Source organism: Scaptodrosophila lebanonensis, unplaced genomic scaffold (genome assembly GCF_003285725.1).
Source record: "Scaptodrosophila lebanonensis strain 11010-0011.00,11010-0021.00 unplaced genomic scaffold, SlebRS2 tig00000043-arrow-pilon, whole genome shotgun sequence".
NCBI lineage: Eukaryota > Metazoa > Arthropoda > Insecta > Diptera > Drosophilidae > Scaptodrosophila > Scaptodrosophila lebanonensis.
In genome coordinates this window covers 3,112,687-3,136,595 of record NW_022060545.1, presented here as the reverse complement: position 1 = coordinate 3,136,595, position 23,909 = coordinate 3,112,687, and the positions used below count along the sequence as shown (strand labels likewise).

Sequence of the window (23,909 nt, the reverse complement as noted above, 5' to 3'; positions counted from 1 at the left end):
CAGCAGCAAAGAAGCGGCTTTGACACACCAACACTTATATGACAGCCTGTTCTTAACCAAAAACTTTGCTGGCACATGCGGTGTTGGTTAGTTGCTTGGTTTGTTTGTTTGTTTGTTTGTCTGTCTATCTGTCGCTTTGTCTTATTTATATGTATGTATTTGTATAAGTGTATAAGTCGCAATTGGTTTGCGTGACGTTCTGCGCGCTCTGCTTGCTGCACATTCTTTGCGGTCGTTAACCATGCGGCGAACGCCGCCGCAGTCTGTGGAACGTGTTTTGTTTTGAAGCGTCCTCTCTCACACAACTCTTGTTGTTTTTGTTGTCTGCGCTCTCGCTTTTTGCTGTTCGTTCTGCACATACATATGCATGTACATATGTATATTAGTAGACGCTGAGCTGTTTCTGTGCGTCGTTTTACAATACTATTGCGCGCGCTAGTCAATATTTTTGAATCGCCAACAGTGCGTATGCATAATTCAATTTCGTACTGAATATTTGAACGAATGGGAATGTGAATTATAAATAAACTGTGTGTGGCAATAGTTGAAGGAAAATATGTAATATGAACTATCCCAAGTATACATGTGTGATAATTGATGAACAAGCTGTATATAAAGTATTTCGATACTATTTGGTCTTTTAAATTTTCTTGCTTCCTTTTATGTTTTTAACATTTAAAAGTTAAGCCAATAATATTGTTTTTATTTCCCTTGCATTCTTATTCTATCTAAGAGAAATACAAGACCTTCAAAAAGTTCTTCCAGTATATAAATTGCAGCATTAAATTTAAAATAAAGCTGAAGTTGAGTTAATATTTCTCTCCACATTAATTTACAACCGTTGACAGCTAATCAAGCTGTGTGCATAAAATTATTTTGCAATAAATCATGCACCGATTTATAAATAAAAATAGGTTCATTTCCTCTGGCCATCAAAAAGATGCTGCAAACAAATAAACGTTAAAAAAATACACCAAATATAAATAAATAAATCACAAAAATGGACAGCCATGGGGAAAAGCAAACAGCCGGACCTAATTGGAAAAACAAAAAATCAAAGTAAACAGCATAAAAAAGGCACAGTCAGTCCCTTGGCCTGTGCGATAACAATAAGTGCGCAATGTGCAACTAACCGCTGAATGTGCATAATTTATAAAGCTAATTAAACGCGCATTTAACTAATTAAAAATATAGCGCGCTTCAATTATTGAAATATGCGCAGCGCGTGCCAATTATGATGAAGTTGAACAAAATTTGCAATTAAAATGCGAGCTCAAAAAATACAAATAGACAAAGGGCAGGCCTTGATTGAAATTGTAATGGAACTTTTTGGGGCATGTTCATGGAATATTGAGTGTGCAACGTGGCGTATGCGCAACGCTAATCAAAATGTACATTACGTATACGGCCGCGTGACAGCGGGCGGGAGTGGGAAATAGAAGTGCGTGGTGGGGTTTGTTTCAGTCATGTGTTGTAGGCGGCTTAAACACTAATTTGCTGTAGTTCCTCTTGTTATTGTTGTTGTTGCAATGTCATGATATAAAACGATTTTTTGGCTTTTAGCAGCCAAATACTAATTGACATTTTGCTATGCGATGAGCGCGCACACATACACACGCGCACACACATTGATTTACACAGATATACACAAATATACTATAGATACGCACACACACCACTACTTTCGCAGCTTACAGTTGCTGTGCGTCTGCTTGCCATGTGCAAAATAATTTCAATTAAGCAATTAGCGCCATTGAAACAAATCCAACACGTTTTGTGGCTTATGAACTGAACTTATCGTGTCTCACCGCATCCCATTGCCGCTATTCTCGTACTGCCACGGCTGTTGTTGTTACCGCGGCCTTTTTGTTTAGCTTATTAGCCGCTAATGCGTAACAACCACAGCAACAACACTCAATATAAATACATATGCAAAACGTTTATCCTTGTCTGAGTTACTGTTTCCAATTTGCAGGTAACCGAATTTCGTGAATTTTGCATTTGCAGATGGGAGATCACATGGATATACTGAATATAAAGGCCTTTTCGGAAACTCAAGGGTGTTTCGACTATGCGATGGTGTTTGCCAAACGGGTTTATATGCATTACATTTTGTCATTTATTTTTTATTTAATTCGAGAAATACGAAAAATATCTCAAATTGCTTGACTAATATTTAAAATTAGCTGGACTATATTTTTTTCATGCCTTACACACTGATACTTAGATTAAGGGCGTCATTCGGGTAGACTCTAAGATATACAAGTATATGTATGTAAGGTAAGATATATTCAGTTGTTTGTAGTATTGAACCAATTTAAATAAAACACTCTTGTGGTATAATTCGTTAAGCAAATTAATTGAAAATAAAATCTCATTTTCCCCAGCTTAGAATAGACAATAAATATTTTTGAAACTACTTGAATGGTTCATTCAAAAATAGTATCAAAGAAGAAGAAAATATTTTATTTCAAAATCCCAAAACCTATTTTCCTACAATCTTTCTCTGTGGCATTTCAGAGAAAACTTTACTTTACTAAACTTCGAAACATTAATAAAGAGGACGTTTAATTCAATTTTATAAAATTTTGTGTAGAAATGAACTAAAAACCTTAGAAAAAGCTAGAATAACTTGCTATTCCATCTAGACACAACCGCGAGTTTTTTGTAAAAGAGGGCAGTTGACTGTACTTTAAAAGATATGTTGCAAGGATGGGTAGATTTGAGGTTTCTATCAAAAAAATTCGCATGCGAATTATGATTATTTGTTTTAGGCATATTCACACCTCGCCTTCTGAAAAAATTCAACTGATTTCTGTGTTTTTATTGGTTCTTCTGTTAGGATTCATTTAGTGTATCTATGCGAGTTTCGCACTTTATTCAATTAAACCCCAAACGTATACATGAACACGAATGTATATTTATTGACACTGATCTATATATGGATGCAAATATTTGCACCCGAGCGGCTTAAATTTGTAGCACTTTGTGTGAAAGGCATTTCATAAATTTTTGAATATATGATTTGTGTGTGAGTGTATGTATATGCATGGATTAAGTGCGTTACACAGTTATGTATGTAAGTGTGTGCCTGAGTGTGATTGTGGGCGTTGACGTCAATGTTTCCAATAGTTGACTGCAGCACATTGTATTGACGTCAACGCTCCCTGTGTTAAGTACAGAGTACATTATTAAAATCCGCTTAAGTAGCGGTTCGGTGAAAGCAGCCCGGACTTTCGATGCGTGTGCAATTCGCACTTTAATAAAGTTTTCAATTTTTAAATTACACTGCAAATTGAATTAATTTTTTAATACAATTAACGACTTTCGTGTCATAAATGCACGAAGAGCGCAAATGTTTGCTTCATTATGTGGCATCTCAGGATATTTATTTCTGCTATGAATGTAGAATAAAAATCAATTTACTTTCCTGTTATTTGAGATAATCATAAACAGATAATTATAATAACCATTCGAAACCCACATTCACTATTTTTTACGAATTTGTTGCCCTTTTTAAAGGGTTTTAAATGAATTCAATAAACACACAATGTTAAACAATTGTCCACACAACAAAAGCTTGTCTTATGCAAACATTTAACACGCATTTGTTATTTAAAGTCCAACTAATTTTCCACGGGCTTAATCTTAAAACAATAAATACCGACATTGCAACAATAGCAACGACACAACGAAAATGAGCTAAAAAAACAACAACGCAAGATAAACAACTCATTAAAAAGAAATTAAACTGCCATGAAATGCACTACGTCACTCATACGCCCTGTTGTTTGAACAAGCTGGTGACGTTGTAAAGAATTTATATTTTGGAGGTGGAGTGCAAAATAAAGTGCACAGCACGCCTTTCTATAGAATGTTTGATGAATACTTATTAATGATACCTCTGTGAGCAAATAATTCACATTTGTAGAAACATATAATTGCACATTTTTCAAATTAGTCGTAAATGAAATGAATGCAAAAATTAAATCAACTGATGTATGCATTTAAATGTGTGACTCGTTTGCTTATTCATTTTTGCATCAATATTCATTATTTTTAGAACCAGAACATCTATTTATAGAGAAAATACTGAAAGCCGGTTTTAGCCAACAGTTTCTCGTTCGGAAATCTGTTAATTGATGTGCATTTGGAAGGCGTTGACACAGTTGCTCTTTTCATCCTATCTCTACTTTATCTCTACTATTTTCTTGTTATGATGTCAATGCAGGTAGGTAGATGACAAATGGAGAAAATATGACGTGCTAGTAGACCACGTGAAAACACTAAATATAATTAGATAATACTCTTTAGCTCGAGGGCTTTTAAATGATAACAATACAGTCAATTATTTGACTGATAGTGTTTTGAACATGTATGCATACATGTTTACAGTATTTGTAAGATTTTGGTCATGCAAAGTGTATAATTGGAAGAAAATATATTTTCTGATATATACAAGTAGTATCCATATTTTGTAACGTATACTATTTGAAGTGCTGTAGAAAATTCCTTATAGTATTATGTTTGAAATAAAAATTCTAATTAAAGGCAGTACATTTACTTTGAATAAAAGGTAATACTTGTATTATATTTCAAAAGAAACTTGAATTCTGTCTGAAAGTGCTGCTATACCTTTTGGACAATGGCCATTACTTATACGCAGGCAAAGGCCTCATTCAGGCACAGAACCGAGCCATCATAAACAGAGCAAGCAAACACTTATTCTCAGCAATGTACACAAATAAAAATGTAGTAGGTACAATACAATTTAATTAATTAACACAAATTTTGAGTTGTATACAGCCCCTTATGGGCACAAGACCACCAAAGCAGCAGGCAATCGGTAGGCAGTTGGGGTTGCCAAGAAAACACTCGACTCGCTTTGGCTCGACTTGAGTTGACTTCAGTGGACTTGAATCGAAATGGCCCACTTGACTGCAACTTTAATTAACTGGAAACGGAATTTTTTGTTTTTGAGCGGCCAACACAAGGCAAACAAAACGGGCCAAAGGGGGTTGAGCAGCCGACCCAATGAGATAAGGAGCACCAAGTGCATTGTCCACTGCTTTGAGTGTAAGTCTGTCTACGGGTATGGGGGAGTAGTGTGTATGTGTGTGTGTGTGTTAAATCAATGTAGTGCACAATTTATTAGCTAATTGCCTTATAATTTATAAGGGCCAGTGGCACAACAACGAAATGGTCGAGCACAAACAGAAATACTTATCACAAGAGCTTTGAATTTGCCTTGTGGTCGTAATTATTTGGCTGCTGCAAATGATAGTGAGCGTCTCGGAGAGACTTGCGTCGGCAATTAATATTTATTAAGCTGTGAAATAAATTTCTTCAATATTTGTAAAATGTGTATTTAGAAACAGTTCAACAATTTCTAAGAAGAGAGTCTAATTATTTTATGTGCCACTCGTGCTATTTACTTAAGTCACATGCTAGTGCGAACAGTAAAACATCTTTGTGATGAATTAATTATGACGAATGGTACCAAATATCAGATTTAGTTCTGCTTGTAAATTTCAAGTCTGGAGATGCTAAACATTGCCATAGAAGTTAATATATAGTATATAAAATAAAAACTATAATTTTTCATGAAAATAATTTTACCCTTTCCGATGATTTACGATGTGTGAAAAATTTTAGCTGGATTTATTAAGTTATAAAGCCATTGCCACGTCTTGCTTTTGTTTTTAATTAAACTGAATTAAGATTAATTTATGTTATTGTTTAAATACTCCTGCACCGGATTGAAAAAGTGAGTTCACTTTTTGTTCATTTCCTAGTTAATTTGAAATAAAGAATTATAATACCCAGTTAGACTTTGGGCTAAGAAGACATGACATCTAGGTTACACCTAACAAAGTATTCCAAAAATAGAATTAGTTAGTTTGGACTGGTAGTTCGACTTTAGCCCATACCTAGCGCCCTAACAACAACCTAAGTACATTATTTTACATTTATTTATGCAAATCGACAGCCATACTATTATGAATAATTTTTCGCAATATATTCACATCAGTTGCAATAGATTGATTTTAAAATTGTTCGTTGAAATGAAGCTCAACTGTCTGCGGTTTTTTAGCGCACATCCGACTATACCAGTCGTACATACCACAAATTGGTTAAAAAATTTCATACAAACTGGGCAAATAAACAATTAAACAATGACCGCTTAGCTCAAAAATTTCAGGTTGTCTGCTTGAGGTGTGAGTCACTCGAGTTACTTAGTTTCTTTTTTCCGTTGAGTTTAGAACTTCAATATTTATTTGAGCGGTAACTATGCAGACTTTGCTTTGGTATTTTGTTTATTTATATTGTACGTCTTTATTTACGTCGTTCTTTGTTATTGTTTTTGCTGCCAGGAAGTTCTTGACGCTGCACTTGGGCTACGTGATGGACCTTAAGCCGCAAATTGTGAAATGGGCAGTTGAGGTTTGTGTTGCCACGCAAAAAAAAAAACGAGTTTTTGATTTGTGTACATTTTTATAATGAACTCGTCACTTAAATTTGGTGTCATATGAATGCGAATATTAGTCAGTCTGAGCTCAGATTTATGACAATTATGAAATGACTTTGGAAAGTTTCTGTGGAGGCGATAATTGACAATATAATATGCTAATGCGACTAACTGGCCTTTTGCGAACTGGGCGTTTTGCACACTGCCCCAAAGGATCTGTAACAAACAGCGGATTTATATGGATTAGTCACTCAATGAAAAGTTAAAAAAATTCGAATATTTTTGATGTTGCGGGCCTTTTCTTTAAAAATGTGAGATATGCAGCTTATAAAAAGCTTTAGAACATGTGGGCAACCGATGCATTATTTTGATGCAATTAAAATGATCAACAATTGAAACAACAAATATGAAGTTAGATTCGTCAAAAATATCGAGAATTCTTTGTTTCGAACACTTTAAGCAGCTTGGAGTTCTATTTAATGTACAATTTTAAGAACTTCGCTTGCTTTTATATTGAGGATTGCCTAATATGAGTGGAAAAATGCAGTTACCTCGAATCTATTTTTTAGCACACTTTTTGTCATTCTTTAAAACCATTAAAATGCGATTCTATTTAAATCCATAACACATCTTAATCACTTGAGGGAATAACATTGTTCACGTGAGATTCTGTTATCAGCATAGTTATAGTATACAAAAGAAGCACTATTTATTATTCGAACAGACGAAGTAGCTTTAACAATGACAGATTTGGACGCACGCGTAGTATATGGTGGAATAATAAAAAGTTCATAAAATTTAGTTCGTCCCACACGGCGTATGTGTTATAAAAATATTTATATTATGTATACGTAGAGTATTGTTCCATTCAGAGACTTACATGAATGCTTCCACTGCTGAAACTTATGATACAAAAAGCACGCACATATGAAGAATATGACGAACACAATGAGGAGTGTGAGTATGACGCCAATCCAAATATCGCTCACAACATGGGCGTAATCGTCGCCATCGTCGCCTCTATAAATGCGCGATCCATGCGCAACGCGAGGCGGAGGAGCACGTGGAGCCGTAATGACATCTTTGAAGAGCAAATCGTCTGCCACATCAGCCACATCGCTGGCCGCTACAGTGCCGCCCAAGTTGATCTCCACCTCCTGGCGATCGATGGTTATGTTGCCGAGTGCCGAGTCCAGGCCCAGAGCCAGCTGTTCCAGTTTATTAATCAGCACAGAATAATTGCTGGGCAAGTCGAAATTGCTCAGATCCAATTTCTCTGCACTGCTGGCCGTTGCATTGGCAATTGTGGCATTGAGGCTGGAGGCATTTAAGTTGTCGCCCACAAGGCCGCTGCCCAATATTGTGAATGTGTTGTTGCTACTGATGATGCTGCCGCTGCCGCTGCCGCTGTTATTGTTATTGTTACTATTACTGATGGCATCTGCATCATCAAGGTCCGCAAACAAAGTGCTGGTCAAATTGAGCGCCTTCAGCAAGTCGGGCATGTTGTGTAAAGGCTTTTTATTAATATTCGAAATAATAGTAGAAATACGCGTGCTGTCCAGCTCAGATAGGTAGCAGCTTCATTTCGCGACTGAAAACCGTGGCCGAGTGTAAAGTTGCAAATATTCTGTATAGCTTTTTGTCAGCTACGCTGCTATACGTATATATTTTTCTCAACAATTTTATGTATATGAGGTTTTTTTCACTTTTCAACTAATTGTATTAACGCATTCGTGTTAATTCATGCCATACGCATCTCTACTACGATTTTGTATCTTGTACGAGTAGATACTTTATTCATTGCCTAGCAGGGCGGCGCTCTCATTGCTTATTTGTTGTGCAAATATTGATTGTTGTTATTTAACTCCTTGAGCGCGCGGCAACGCATCGCATTTATCTTAGTAATAAACATTTGTAAATAAAATATTGAGAGGTGTGTATGCGAGTGTATTTGTGTGTGTTTGTGTGTGCATATGTGTTAGTCTCTACTTTATATTGCGTGCTCCCCGGCAGGTACTCGCATATCAATTCGTTTGGTTTTATTGATTTGCGAATTAACAACAACCCACAATGTGCTGCGCATTGCAGTGCCACAAATAAATTCTCAACTCTATAAAAGTGGGCTAAAAAATTTACCAGCTAACAGTTATTGGCTATCTGTGTGCCGAGCTTTGTGCGAGTGTGCTCTGCTCTGTTTCGTTTAATGTTTCCCTCTGCTGGCTGTAAAATCATTTTTGTTTAGCTTTCCAATTGGCAGCTACATGCGAAGCCACACGAAGGACACACACGTGTGTGTGCCTCTTGAGTGGGTGCAGCGTCCACTGCACCGGGTGTGTAAATGAAGCTGACAAAGTTGTAATTGATATATATATATACACGTACATATATAGTATAGATAGTTTGAAAAATTGGAAATTGCGGAAGCTACAAAACAAAAGGCGAGCTTCAAGTTTGTGGCTTCGGAACTACATGCAACTGTTTCTCGATGAAAAATAAGTTTACAAAGGACATATAACATGACCAGCAGTAAATAAAGTTAACAATAACTAATGTTTCTTTGCCCTTACACTAATTCAGCAGAATTGCTGACTTGATAAAAGTAGCTATAAAATTAAAAAAAGCCAATTCGCTACCTTAACTGAGCTTAAAATTGTTGTTTACTCTTTTTCGATGAACCCAATACCGCTTTTATTTCTATTTTAATGTAATCATATTATAGCTTTGCCATCAATTACCAAACAAACGGAAATAGTCAAAATTTTAACACTTACTGTACGGTGTGTTCAAAGCTTAGCTCAAGGTGTACTAATTATTGTGCTAATAATTGAACAAGTTAGCTATATAGCACGATTATATGAAAATAACTTTTTGGAAAACAAAATTAAAATATGTAGCTTCACATATCTTTTCTAGGTGACAGCTTTTTATACTAAATCCAAAGTATTTCTAAAAAAACTTGCATAGCTACGGTTTGGTCTAATATTAATATTATACAATATCATACTTTAGCTAAGACGAGGAAATAATAATTTATTGCGGTTGCTTTAAGTTTTCGCGTAATTTTTAATCTGAAATTCCCAACATAAAAGCTTCCATTCAGCAGTCATCAATTATTTTAAAGCTGATTAGAGCTGTCAATTTTTCTAATATCTTGCATAAATATCAATGACATTTTGGCAATTAAGTGGATTTTGAATTGCTTGAGAGGGTGAGGTGGTGGAGAGCTAGGAATGCTATATTTCTTTATACCAACTAAAGAAAGTTGTTTATAGCAGTGGGTTATTGATCACAGGTACTAGTATCGTCGTATATAATCGCACGGTAACTCTCAAGAGCTAGCGTCCTACTCACTACTTTCAATAATGGAGCGTTTAAAAATACACGCTTGCTCGAATAATTTAATAAATTAATAAATAAATAAATTAATTAATTTTAATATCAAATTAAGAATGTCAAAAATATATACGTTTTTTTTAATATTTCACACCTTTATTGCAAAATTTGAACATATAATACCCAGATTTGGTTTATTTGTATGTATGTATATAGGAATGTAAGTAGCGAAATATATGATAGGCATACAAATTTCATCGGCACCAATGGCATAAATCAGGCCACTACTTTTATCTATGTTTTCGAAAAATAAAACCCTCAATTGACTCAATTGTTTACCGAAAAGATAAAAGGCATTAAAAAGCAAGACATATTATTATCATACACGTATGTAGATATGTACGAGTATATGTATGTATGTATATGGTTAAAGTCATAATCACTTGTAACGGGTGTCATTAATTAATAAATAAAGCGAAAATGTTTAACTTTTCGACACCTGTAGCCCCACTTTGCATATACATAAGAAAGCAAAATGGAGTGAATGAACTGAAGTTACTAGGGCGGGCAGTTGTTGCCAGGCCTCTGACTAAGCAACAGCAGAGAAAGTCTATACTTTAGACTTATGCATATCTTTATCTGCTCCGCATCTAAATACACTTTCCCGTGCCTTAATGCATACATTTTCTTCCTTGTTGCCATGGACCTTGTTGTTCAAAAGAAACTTCAACTACGGAGTGCTCTTAAAACCATCATGTCTAAAAAGTCTTGGACTTGGGTTATAATGCTGATCCAAAAAGAATATGCCCTTATATTCTGCATTTCAGTGCAGGGTACAGAAAAATAAGCAAAAGTCGTGCAGAGGCGATTGCTAAGATGTCAACAGACGATACAGCGAGTAACGGTGTTGCATAAATTTGAGTAATTTGCTGGGAAAGGAGAGAGCGCTTGAGAGGCCAAAGCAAACACAATCGGTTTCAATTGCTCTACATATCAGTATTAAGAGAGACGCGTCGTCATCGCTCATCGGTTATCGCTAATCGCATAGCCCCAATTCCCCCTCTCCACCACAAAATGTCAACAGAAGAGGAATTCACGTTTCGACGAGAGCAGTGAGGAAAATGGTCCAACGGGCAGCAACTCAGTGGGAATTATGAAACATTTATATTCTCTTTGATAATGCTACGCACAATCTATTAATTATTCCATCTGCTTTCATTCCTATTCCACGTGGCAGGGATGTGCCTACTTTTTGGAGAATCTCCATGTGCAACCCCAGAGCCATTGAAGACGCCTGGCAATAATAACGTGGCGATCAACAGGTTATCTGATACCGAAATAATTAATTAAGAATGTGGAAAACAAGGGGCTAACAAGAAGTATTTGAGTATTTTATACCTTTTTCGGAACTGTGAAATTTAAATATTTAACAACAATAAACATAAAGACTTACAATATATGTATGTATTCTCGTTTGTACCTAGAATTTATTTATTTGTATGCATATAGGAAATGTCATTAACAATATATGATGGGCATAAAGATTTCATCACCACCAATGACATGTGTATATCACGCCACTGCAGCCTTTATCTGTTTTCAAAAAATAAAAATCCCCAATTGGCCCAATTGCTGAATGTAAAAATGTTCATAGGCCTTGTAGAGCAAGTCATAATAAGTATTATCATACAGGTATGTACATATATATGGCTTAAGTCATAAACACTGGTAACAGGTGTCATTAATTAATAAATAAAACGGAAAATTTCAGCTTTGCATAAAAGAAAGCAAAATGCTAATGAATGAGAGTGCGAAGAGGGCTGGTAGTTGTTGTCAGGCCTCTGAATAAGCAAGAGCAGATAAATTCAATACTTTATGTTTAACCGTTGTGTCTGAAAGAGTACAGAGGTGTCTGCGTCTGCTCCGAAGCTATTTATCCTTCACTGTGCCTTAATGCACATATTTGCATCTTCGTCGACGAGGGCCGGGAACTAAGTATCCTACTCTGACCTTACTATTTAAATTTTACCATTCGCGATTCTTGAGTGATGAAACACAATCGATTAAACAAACAACGCTTGGATTCGACATATTATCCTTGTCCGTCAGAAAGAAACCTCACCGTGACAGCTCAGAAGCTGTTGGAAGAGTAGAGACAAAAGGACATAAATTCGTGACGTAATTGTGATCATATATGTATTGGTGTTACAAACGTACCCTCTAGAGAGAATATACCCTTCTACATTTTAGTGAAGGGTACAGAAAATTAAGGTCAACTCGTTCAGGGGCGATTGCTTAGGCGTGAAGGAGGGCGTATCGTCTGTCGACAACAGCGAGTAACGGTGTCGTATAAATTTGAGTAGTCGGCTGGGGAAGGAGAGGGAGAGAGCATTCAAGTGGCTATAAGCAAACACAATCGGTTTCAATTGCTCTACATATCAGTATTAAGAGAGACGTGCCGTCTAACACACGCAGTCGTCGCTCAACGGTTATCGCTAATCGCAGAGCCCCCATCCCCCCTCTCCGGCACAAAATGTCAACAAAAGAGGAATTCATATTTCGACGCGCTGAGATTGCGGACATAAAGGCAGTGCGGGAAATGATCCAAGAACTGGCCGATTTCGAGCGTTATAGCAATGGGCCGGAACTCAGTGAGGAGGATCTGATACGCGATGCTGGTCTGACTGGTCAGCAAGAATTATGTCACATATATGTGCTTATTGATAATGCTACGCAGCAGGCTATTGGTTATGCCATCTGCTTCAATTCCTATTCCACGTGGCAGGGACGCGCCTACTTTCTGGAGGATCTCTATGTGCGCCCGGCACATCGTAAGCGTGGCGCCGGCGCCCGCATATTCCGAGAAGTAGCAGCAATCGCTTTCAAACTTAATTGCAAACGCTTGGAGTTTCATGTTCTCTGCTGGAACCCAGCGAGGGAGTTCTACGAGCGTCTGGGTGCAAGCAACCTCACAGCCATCGAAGACGCCTGGCAATATTATCGCGTCGATCAACAACAGTTGGCTAAGCTGGCGGGTGAACTGGCATAGAAGCCAGTGTATATACTATTTGTTGTCAAACATTTGGTGAATAAATAAATAGCTTTAACAATCTCTAATCAATTCATGAGTCTCTTATCAAAACCCACTCCCAGCTTGATTCTGTCACATGGCGGTAAAGTTTTTTCTATCACTTTTGCTTTCTTCAAACTCTTTGCAAGTTTCAAGAGAAATACAATTTACAATTTTTTTTTTACAGGGGCAATCAAGATATCTGGCAGAATAGCAATTGATGCATAGAATGTTGTGATAATAACTCTAAATGGCAATTACAGACGAAAAGAAATTTACGTATCTTCTTCGCTAGCTTTCATGAAATACTTATAAACGCACATACATATGTATAGATACTATACGTACATACATATATATGAGCTCATTTGAATTTATTGCAAAGTGTTTGGGTAAGTGCTGACATAAAGTGTCATATGCATAGCATATCGGATCCACCATATCTAATAGAAATGTGTGTACAGCTTCAACCAGTTTTTGCATGGCAATTAGTTGGTTATACTTGTATTTATATATGGATGTAGATATATTAGAAGCAGTCGGATCGCAAATCTTGAGAAAACAAAGTGTCAATAGAAATTTCCGTCTGAAAATTTTTAATGTTGATGTCATTCAGAGTATTGCTTACTTTTCTTTTAATTGTACAATACAAATTAAGTTAAACAAACAGTTATGTGTAAATAACATGTCTAACAGATTTCAAAACAATCTTTCTAATTAAATGCTGTACATTCCTGAAAATGTACTTCTACTGGAACTTAGTAGCTTATGCTGCTTATTTAAACTTACTAAAGAATCTGAAATGCGATGCTCATTCAGGCAAATAACAATTACATGATGAATTCTTGAACCGTATGCCCTTGTTGATAAGATTTTTCTACGATTTCATTCATTCGGGAAGCGAACAAGAGAGCTGTACATTAAACGCATAGCTTGTTTGAAAAATGCATTTGTTTGCGAAATATGAACAAATGGAAACAGAGCCAACTCATAAATGGGCACGCAATATTGAAAAGTAGGAAGCGTTTGTTTGTTGTTTGAAAGCATTTCAATTCGATGAGCGAATACTGCTTGAATTCTTTATATTACAACTTATTTGGGTAATTAGAAATATTTGAATATTTATTTGTATTCACTTATTAACTGAAAACACACACACTTTGGCGCTGCTCTGTTAATTTTGTTTGTTATTCATTCATTTGTATAAACGTTTTTAATTTACCGGCAACACAAACACAACACAAAGACCCACACGCACACAAGCTGAAGAACATGATCAACTCACTTATTTATGAGTTTGTAGTGGCAGAGTAAACAAAACAAATTCGATTGAATTATTATTGTTATTTTCTTTTAATTTCCTCAACGTATCACAAACTGAACGCGCGCGCACCTTTGCAACAATTAAGACTGTTGCGATTTTTTTAATTATAGCCAAGCCGACTAAGTAGCGTTAGCTCGCTGCGATGTCGGCGTCGACGACAACGCTACCCGCTTTCTTGTTCGCGTTGACAAGCGTTGACTGTCTACGAGTATCTTGACAGCAATGCAAACAGACAGCCAGCCAGCCAGCCAACCAACCAGCTCGCCCGCAAGTCGGCAAGTCAGCTAGTCGGCGGGTTCGAGTCCGAGTCAGCCGGCAAACACAACAATCTTGCTCGGTGCGCTCAGCTGATTGAGCCCCCCCGGTAGCAGCGGCGATAGTTTAAAGCCGGCCGATCGCGAAGATACTGCTCAGAACTAAATCAAGTGAAACAAGCTCTCAATTATCGGTAATGAGTTTGAAAAATGAGACAAATACATCAGCCCTTTGCTCACACAACTCTATTGTTTACTGAGTATTTCTAGCTCTATAAAAAGGGTGACCAGCTATTGTCTCTGAAAAATATTACAATTGAAAAACAAACCTCTTAAATGATCATATTACTATTAACAAATGAATTGCATTTTTTTCAAGGGGCTCTATTTAATAGTTGTACGAAAGTGTAGCTCTCATAAATACAATTATTTATACTTTTATTTATTTTTGCTATTCACCGTCCTATTAATAGATATTGTGTATAATAGTTAGAAAATATTGTGGTAATATCGGCAGTTCTTGGGAACCTATTTTTAGCAAGTAAGTTTTTGAAGGAAAATAACTTCATTTGTTTATTGGTAAAGGGAGGAATTGTTTAATATACCTACAAGTATAATGGTGTACTAGAAAGTGTAAGCGCCAAATAAAAGTAATAGGAAGAAAGAACCGTGGAGGACCCAATTTTTGAGCTACATACAGTATAACGAGGCGAATCAATATGTTTGAGCCATACTTGGTATGAAGACTTGTCTTATAGATACGCTGGCCCTGTCTATTTATAACCATAAGTAGAGGCTACTTATTATTATTATGTAATCTAGCTGCCTTAGGAAACAATTAAATTATTACCAACATATTGTTTATAAATAAATCTTAAGAAAATATGGTGATCATCAATCATTAATTATCAATCGATGTACTATGTTATATAGCATTAGTATTAAAATCAGATTTTGGTATTGAAAATGTTTAAATAATGCCTCACCATGACTTGATGTTATTTTCAGTAAATGATTGGTAGGTCAAAGCTTTTTTTTAGTTAAAATGCTGTTCCGTGGGAAATGATAGCTACAGGGTATTCAAGGGCTGGTCTGGCACAATATGTTAATAAAAACCTACAAGTTTCAGATGTAAAAAAAATCTTTGACAAACTCTTCTATCTTTTCTTTTTTATCAGGATAAAAGCGCGTTATCGATTAAAATACATATTTTAATATTTATTATAATTGTTGAGTTATTAAAACCGTAATAATAATGAGTTTCTACATCCATATAGAGTATATCACGCCACTTTTTATCAACATTTTTGCGCATTAGTTGTAGTCTTTGAAGTACCTATCTACTTATTACCAATTCATCCTTATTCTTTCGTCTATAGAAATACAATATGCTTAGATAAATATTTTCAAGTAATTTGTGATATAAAATACTTGTACATGCAAGTGAGAAAAACATGTGTTTACATGCATTTAAAATTTGTTTTCAACTGTATATAAAATAATTGGCGTTTCAAGCCATTTACAGCGTTCTACAATTAACGTTTAACGATTATAAGGTGTTTTGCTCTTAATAGCTATTTGCTAAAATTATTATGGCTTGGAAAGTGCTGAAAATATGTGAATGCGCTGTGCAATGAAACTACAAGTATAAATGTGTAAATAAATAAATACTGTATTGCTTGTATCGGTAATGGGTGATTGTTTTATTATCATCGAGCTATGCGCATTCTAATTTATGTTGTAAATGAGACAATACAACTATTAGCCTTGTGGGGCGTTATTAGACAAGTTTAGCATTCAAATGAGTTTTTTAATTATAAATGCATTTCATTTCAAAATATGTACAAGTATATTCTTCTAAAGTGTTTCCATAACATTCTCTCATTTCTAATTTATGTCATGCATTTAAATTAGGCAAAAATTTCACGCACAATTTCCTAGCATTTTATTAGCTACTCAGTTGGCCATAAAGCAATTTTCTTTTGGTGTTTATTAAAATTTGCATTTAATTATTTTGTCTGTGACACATAAGCCATCTACATCTACATGTTTACGCACAACATGCTAGTTATTGCCTAAAATTTCATTTGATTATTTGCAATTTGTGGTTGAATGGAACAACAACAACAACAACAACAACAACAAAAACAACAACAGACAACAATATTACGAACGAGCATTTGATAACGAACGCTGCAATTCAGAATAAGCCAGTGGATATACGAGTATATACACGTACATAGTACATGGTATCTAGGCATACTTGTATGTATACACAAATATGAATATTAAATAATGCAAATTATGCAATAGCTCTAATGCAATTGCATAATGCTATAAAGACAGTGTTATTAATAATGAAAATCGCAAAAGCAAGTATAGTACATGTCGCATGCAGGCTTTGCTTTAATCCAACGGCCTAATCGTCGATATGCAATACTCATTCCATAAACTGTGATAACTCTGTTTGCACTTTATACAATTTTTTATTGTTTAAATAGATTTGTTATAAGCTAATGGCCTTGTATTTGTAATTGAATCGATGCCACATATGATTTTACAAATAAAATTGGAATTCTACACGCATGATTTGAGTTATCAGCTTAATGCTTACATACAGTACTATATATTTATGTTTGTATATACATATATGTGTACTTTAAACTAGCAAATAAATAAATACAGAAATGCGTTAATGTATTATTGACATCAACCTGGGCTTGTCCTGATTGGTTCTAATTGGTTTCAGAATAACAATAACTATTTATAGCTGTAAAAGCGATGAATATTGTTGTGCATAGAAGATATTTCCGTCGTTTAAATGCCAGTAGTTTGTTGTCGAGAGTAGAGGGCTTGTCTTGAATATGACATACACACTCATATATCTCAATTTTCTAAACAAATTCTGATATAAACAATATTTAATCATGTAAGCTATTTTTACAAAGAATTTAAAAGCATTTATCCAACTATTTACTTTGAATTTTTTTGAATTTAATTTCAATTTGAATGAGTTGCTCAAATAGCCTAAAAACTAAAGGCATTTATGAATCATTGTTTATTAACCATGATCCGATTTATTTATTTATTTTTGAAAGTAGTGGTTAATTGATTTAACTACGTTTTTGAAAAAATGCAGCTTTTGTGTTAATTATGTGACGTGCCTATTCATCTGTTTGGCATTGCGAATTATAGAAAATAATTAATTCCATATTCAATATTTGTAATATCTGTTGTTTAAAACACATTCAATATATACATATAATTCAAGTGGAAAATGCGCTCTATTAGTTAACAAAAGTGTTGCTTTTTGTTGTTATTTTTTAAGGCTGTTTGCCAACATATGGACTTAAATTCAAAATCAAAGCGGAAACTTGATTTTAGCATAAACTCAATTTCCATAAAATTAAATGGAAATTACAGATTGCCGAGCGTATATTAAACAAATTTGTTAAAATTATGAAGAACATTTATGGGATAGAATATTGATGTATTTACTTATTTGATTATTTCTCTGCTTGTTAACCATTTATAAATTTGTAAAATATTACTTCACTATTGTACAACCTTTTAGTAGACTTGAATGTTTTTTTTTTCTTTTTTTTTCAAATTATTTCATGAAGCCCTTCTTTATTCTTTCAATGCACACAGTTAAACAAATATTATTGTACTCGTATTTATTTATATAGTCTATTATCATAGATTCTTAAACACTTCATGCCTCCTTCCAAACCCTTATCTTTTATTCGTTTTGTTGCTAATTTGTTATTGTATTCATTCATATGATTTATGCGTTTTCACTGCTGGCGATTCTTATCAACTTGATGGCTTTCAAGTCGGCTTGCCACTTGAGAATTTAAATAAATTTATACTTAGCTCACATATATATATACGCATAACTTACAATTATAATAAATATGTGAATATACAAACTATTTATAGTTAGTGAATTGAAGAAAATCTAGTTGGTTATAACTTGATCAGAACCTATACACATGGCCTTTGGAGCTTTGTGCACATTATCAAATTTATGATGCGTGTAATCCACAAACACTGCAAGAAAGAAATATCTCTTTTTTTGGATTACAAAAATTCAGACTCTTCATTCTAGAGTACAAAACAATTGATGAAAAAAGGCGTGCCTTTTCTATAACATTATGAAAATTATTCAGTTGAAATGCATAACAACACATCTGTGACTCCAAAGGCAGTTTGGAAAATCAAAAGATACAAATTTTGTTATGTATATACTCTAATAAGGTTCTGTTGTGCCCCGATATAAAATAAATTCCTCTTGAATGATCTAAATGTCTAAAAACTCAATGGTTCGTGTCTCTGCTAAGCGTTTCCAATTGGAATGCTCTTAGGGTTCTGTGCACCCCAAACGATTGTGCGCTAATAAACTAGATGAATAATAACATATAGTATATTACGCAAGTCATGGTAACTGTACAGACATACAAATACAAAAAAGGGGCAGGAACATTTTAATTGTTTTTGTTTATTTACGTGCTGACACCAACAGGTCGGAACTGGTTACGCATGCGCGATATAGCTTTGTGTGGCTGTGACGTTGTGCCCGATATTTAGTATGTATTACGTGTCTGCATATATTAAGTAGTAACCAGTCAGTCATGAGGTTGGGGGGCGCACGTGATGCAGGAAAAATGTAAACAAGGTTATTTGCGTGAAAAGATATCAGTTAGGAATGCTAAAAATTATGGCGTTGTTGCCAGTCAAGAATCAAATGCCTTTGAAGAGTTATTTGTAGCATCAGAGTCAGATAGTCTAGTGACGCTGCCAAAAAGATAAGCAGTGTATCATTTAACCGATAACAAAATATGTGTCCTCAGAGACGAGGTATGTTAGAGTATCACACAGTACTAGTTAAAAATCTGGCTATTGAGTATAGCTATAATGATTATCAAAAATCCAGCAAAATGTCATATATTTTTATCATTTTCTTATTCATTCCCTAATTAAATGTTTTCAATTGTTGGAAAAAAGTAAAAGTACAGTTTTTTTATCGAGCCCCTCAAAAATGTGGTTTGTCATATCTATAAATAAATTGGCTGAGCTATGCATTTAAATATCTTGCTTATCTGTATACCTATATATACATAAATGCTATTTGTAACTAAGCAAAATCTATATAGATAAAGAGCTGCAGTCACTGACTTTCTGAGGCCAAGAGGTCTGCGGCTATGACAAGCTTCCTTCTGAAACATTTGTGGTATTTCTTAAGTCAACCTTGCTACAATATGTATATACTATAGAAACGCATATATACTTAGTAGTCATTGTTTTGTCTACAAGCTGCAGGCACTGTTTTAACATTGAATGCTCGCTACTTTGCGTAAGTCTATAAAAATAGAGTATATTTATACACGAATTTTTTTTTTATTGGCTTTACGAATGGGTAAAGTTTTTGTCAGGTGGAAGTGTGATTTGCACAAAAATTGGGATGGGCTGAGTTGTTAGATAGGGAAAAAGAAAGCTATTTAGGTAGCAAGGTATATCTGCTAATTGTTCAAATAAAACTTGGTTTTGATGTCAATATTATGAAACCATCTTCATTTAAAACATTTAGAACAAATCTTTGTAAAATACATTTTTCAACAGCCACTAACGGTTTGAGCCATGAAAGCTTTTTAATCTGTTAATACTTAGATTCTAACTGTAGCGATGATCTACAACTGCTTTTAAGTAACTATTATTTATCTCTAATTTTATTGTCTCCCCTTCCGCAAATAAGGCTCTTCTATTTACACAAGTGCGCAAAACTTGGCAGCCAAACAGGTCAATGCCAAAATTCGTTTTTGGCAGAAGAAGTGCTTGAATTCTAGAGAATAGCTTTAAAGCTATCAAGGCTAAGAATTTATCTATAAATACCTAACAAATTGTGAAGTATATTCAAATCTCAATCCTCAACAGTACGTAAAAGCTGTCAAAAAGCAAAGCGAAATGCAATTGTTATCATCTATATTATCGCTCGTTGTACTCCTCTTGGTGGCACGGCCGAGCAGCCAAACCTTTGGCACTACCAGCAATAGTGCAGCAGCAAGAGTTTGTGTCTTGAGGAACTGCAATCTCAATTCAACGGTGAATGTGTGCGGCCGGAACAGCTGGAGCTCGTGTCGCCGCTTCTCGAATCTCTGCCAGATGCGTTATTATCAGTGCGTCACCTCGACGACATACACATCCGTGGCGTTGACTCAATGTTCGGGCCTGAGTGTAGGCTCCAGTGGAACCTGCCGCAGCAGTAGCTCTTCATCGTCCTTATCATCTTCGTCTTTATTATCAGGGCTATCGTCGTCCAGCTCTTCGAATGTGGTGCCAATTATTATCCGAAGAGGTTAAGAACAGTCTTCGAATCGAAAACAAGTCGATTGTGCGAGAGTCTCTGAATCTTTCACAAGTAGACTTGTTACAGTTGTGTGTGTTATATTTGAAAAGTTGATTTAAATAAATAAAATTTAAAAAAGCAAACCTATAAATTGAACGATGCGCAAAACTAAATTTGAAAAAAAGTAGATTTACAACAAGATTGTGTCATATTTGGGAAGTCAATGGCAAAGAGGTCAGAGCTTAATATTCCAAAGACTCGGCTGTTTTATGCACTCCGACTGGAAAATGTATACTTTAAGTAAAAATTCGAACGAGAATGTTAAAGGATAAAAAAGGAACTGACGAATTTTCAAATTTCTCTTAATGGAAATTAAAACTCTGAGTCCAGAGAAGGATCGTTGCATTTTTAAGAACTGCATAATGATGGGTAGATTATTCCTCAGGCAGATATATTCAGTGAGTCAAATAATAAGAAAGTACACATCGTACAAAGAAACCAATAAATATCGTGAAAAGCAAGGCAGGGAAACCCAAATAAAATGCTCCCCTAATTACCATAATTCACCCTTTTGGCTTAAAAGTATATCGCCCGATGCCTTCTTATCATAATGTATAGAAATATATAGCGCTTTGTCAGCCGCATTGTCACTAATGCGATATGTGTGCCACCAATTTTAAGGCAGTAATATATTCAATTATAAACGGAAACGATCAAACGCATCATTAGGTAGTTCAATGGTCAGTTCCTGAAGAAATAAAATGCCAAATAGATTTCTGGTGCGTTTCCAAACAGCTACACACCTTCATGTTGTGGACGTTGTTGACAAACAGCTCGTAAATTATGCGTTCGTTTCTAAAGCAACTCGCCCCTGAGTGTCACCGTTCCTTTATGGTCTCTGGACCGGGCCAGCTACCGTATTGAACCTATTGGCCACGCTTGGTCATTTGTATTGGTTGAATGGCTGCGACGGAAGTAACTCGGCCCGAGTTCAATGAGTTCAAAGGGCATTGAGGGCGGCCATAATCTATATATAGTATACATATAAAATTGATAATTGAGTGTGGCCGATAGTGAAGCCGTTGCATAACTTCTCGACAAAGTGACAACTTATGCAGCCGACGGCAACAAGGCTCCGTTCCGAGCAATCTCAGCGCACTTTTCAATTTCCGTTCTCACAAACACTCAAACACAGGAGAGACAAAACACACAAAGCATAGCCCAAAGGCAAACAAATCAATAATACGCGTAGCTCGCAAAGATTGCGTTTGAGCTCTCGCATCCTTATCGAGCCAAACGACGGCATATGTATGTCGCTGTCCTTGTCGATGTTGATGTCGTTTGTGTACCTGTCTGAGGTGCGAAGCCAAATGCCGCAAGAGGAACAGCCAAGAACAACAAAAGCAGCTCACAAGGCACCACAATTTTTTTTAAAAAAGGATACAAAAGTGCACGGCTAGGGGTGTCGGTGCTGGGCTGCCTACCCATTTCCGTTTAGCAAAGACAACAATAACAATGAGAGATTTTGTAGCTGATAGCTGATACGCTCGTCGTGCGCACCGGAAAAGCGCATTTAACGCGATTTGATGGTTTACAAATTGGCTTAAAGAGCTATCTCCGGCTGCTGCGTGTACAGCATAGACAATACAACAACAACAACAACAACAACCACAGCAGCAGCCGTAACAACTGGCGGCATTTTTTGTTATATCTCGGTACATTCTTGTATCGCATTTTTAAGGCGTAGATACGCGGCATGTTGCGCATTGCTTTTGATAAGATACATTCCCGTACATAGCAGCAGAGATATACAAGTATAATGGCAAAGGGGCTGAGTCTGCAGCTGGTGCTGCTGCAATGCTGCAGTTTGTTGTTGGCCTGCTTGGCAATGATGAAGCTATTTTATAAAATATTTTCAATTTATAATAAAAACCATTCTTTATGTTTGCAGAAGGGACTGGTGTTGGGGCTATTTTTGTCCGATACAGCGAACTGACGGCATTCATGTATGAGGATAACTTGGAGACGGCAATTCAATCAAGTGCCCCTTCTGGGGATCTCGAATGGTCTAAGCAGGTCTGACCACATACTGCTATGAGAAGGCCGTACTAGGTAAGGAGATTCCTTAAATGTGAATCGAATAGCCAATCAGATTCACATCGATATTAAATAAAAATAATTTGGGCAAATTGATTTTCCACGTTTGATTTGCATGCAAATATTTGCCGAAGGGGTCAGCGTGATTTCTGCAATTTTTGTTTGTACTTATAAGTTTATCCAAAATGTAAAATGTGGCTAAAGAATTTGTCAAAAGCACATGAAACAAGATGTACTTTAGTGCATGTGTCAAGACTGAATAACAAATACAGCTTCTTTAGCAAGTATAATCGATAATGTACTACATTTTACAAATGTATTTATTTACTGCAATGTATTTCATATTTTTTGTTTATGGCAATTTTTCATATAATAATGGCATGTGTTCTAGTGGGATCGTGGTCAAATTAATTTGTAAGCATGTATTTTATTACTTGTCGACCGTAAATAATTCTGCAATAATAACTAAATAAACAATTGTTTTTTTTTTTGTTTTTTATTTGGCAATCAGATTCGCGACTCGAAATTTGAAAGAAATTCGTGAAAAATCATTTGTTGCAAGCCCCTTTAAAATAAGACCTGATCATATCTTAACTTGTTCTTTGCAGAATGATATGAAATTTGTATAAGTAATATAATTAGATATAGTAAAATTTAACTACAATTATCTTGATTTAGTTAAATATAGTATTAGTATAAATGAACTCCCTCATAATTAGATAATACTTTGAAGTCTATATTAAAACATTATTAACAGCTTCTTTTATGTACTTTTACAAAAACGTATTGTTTAATAGTTTGAATTATCATTGTAAGAAGTAGAAGCTGTAGAAGTTGAGTCTATGGCTTCCAAAAAGTCTAGTTGAGGACTGTGGCGCGCGATTGCTTTGAAATCCTAGCAAGCTAACAATCAATCATAATTGTTTTCCAGTTTGTCAACATTCTCGGCGTCCTGGCCACGTGCTTGCTCTTCACTTTCAGAAATTTGCACACAATTTTATCGCAATGCAAGC

The 23,909-nt window shown here is 35.4% G+C and overlaps 3 protein-coding genes across 3 annotated transcripts in view; 2 read left to right on the top strand and 1 right to left on the bottom strand.

Annotated features, from left to right (window-relative positions):
- Positions 1 to 14,323, bottom strand: part of LOC115622419 — a 29,952-nt gene extending 15,629 nt beyond the window's left edge. Inside the window, exons 1-2 of the mRNA XM_030516354.1 lie at positions 14,161 to 14,323; positions 7,350 to 8,369 (exon numbers count right to left, since the gene is read on the bottom strand). Of these exons, the coding sequence (XP_030372214.1) occupies positions 7,350 to 7,974 (625 nt within the window). The 5' untranslated portion in view covers positions 7,975 to 8,369; positions 14,161 to 14,323. The remainder of the gene's footprint in view (positions 1 to 7,349; positions 8,370 to 14,160) is intronic.
- Positions 12,268 to 12,922, top strand: LOC115622420 (diamine acetyltransferase 2). Its single transcript, XM_030516355.1, has one exon. It carries the CDS (start codon positions 12,339 to 12,341, stop codon positions 12,852 to 12,854), a length of 516 nt encoding a protein of 171 aa, XP_030372215.1. The 5' UTR covers positions 12,268 to 12,338; the 3' UTR covers positions 12,855 to 12,922.
- Positions 14,324 to 20,417: 6,094 nt separating the features above from the next.
- Positions 20,418 to 20,813, top strand: LOC115622255. The gene has a single exon (XM_030516154.1). It carries the CDS (start codon positions 20,418 to 20,420, stop codon positions 20,811 to 20,813), a length of 396 nt encoding a protein of 131 aa, XP_030372014.1.
- Positions 20,814 to 23,909: the final 3,096 nt, after the last annotated feature.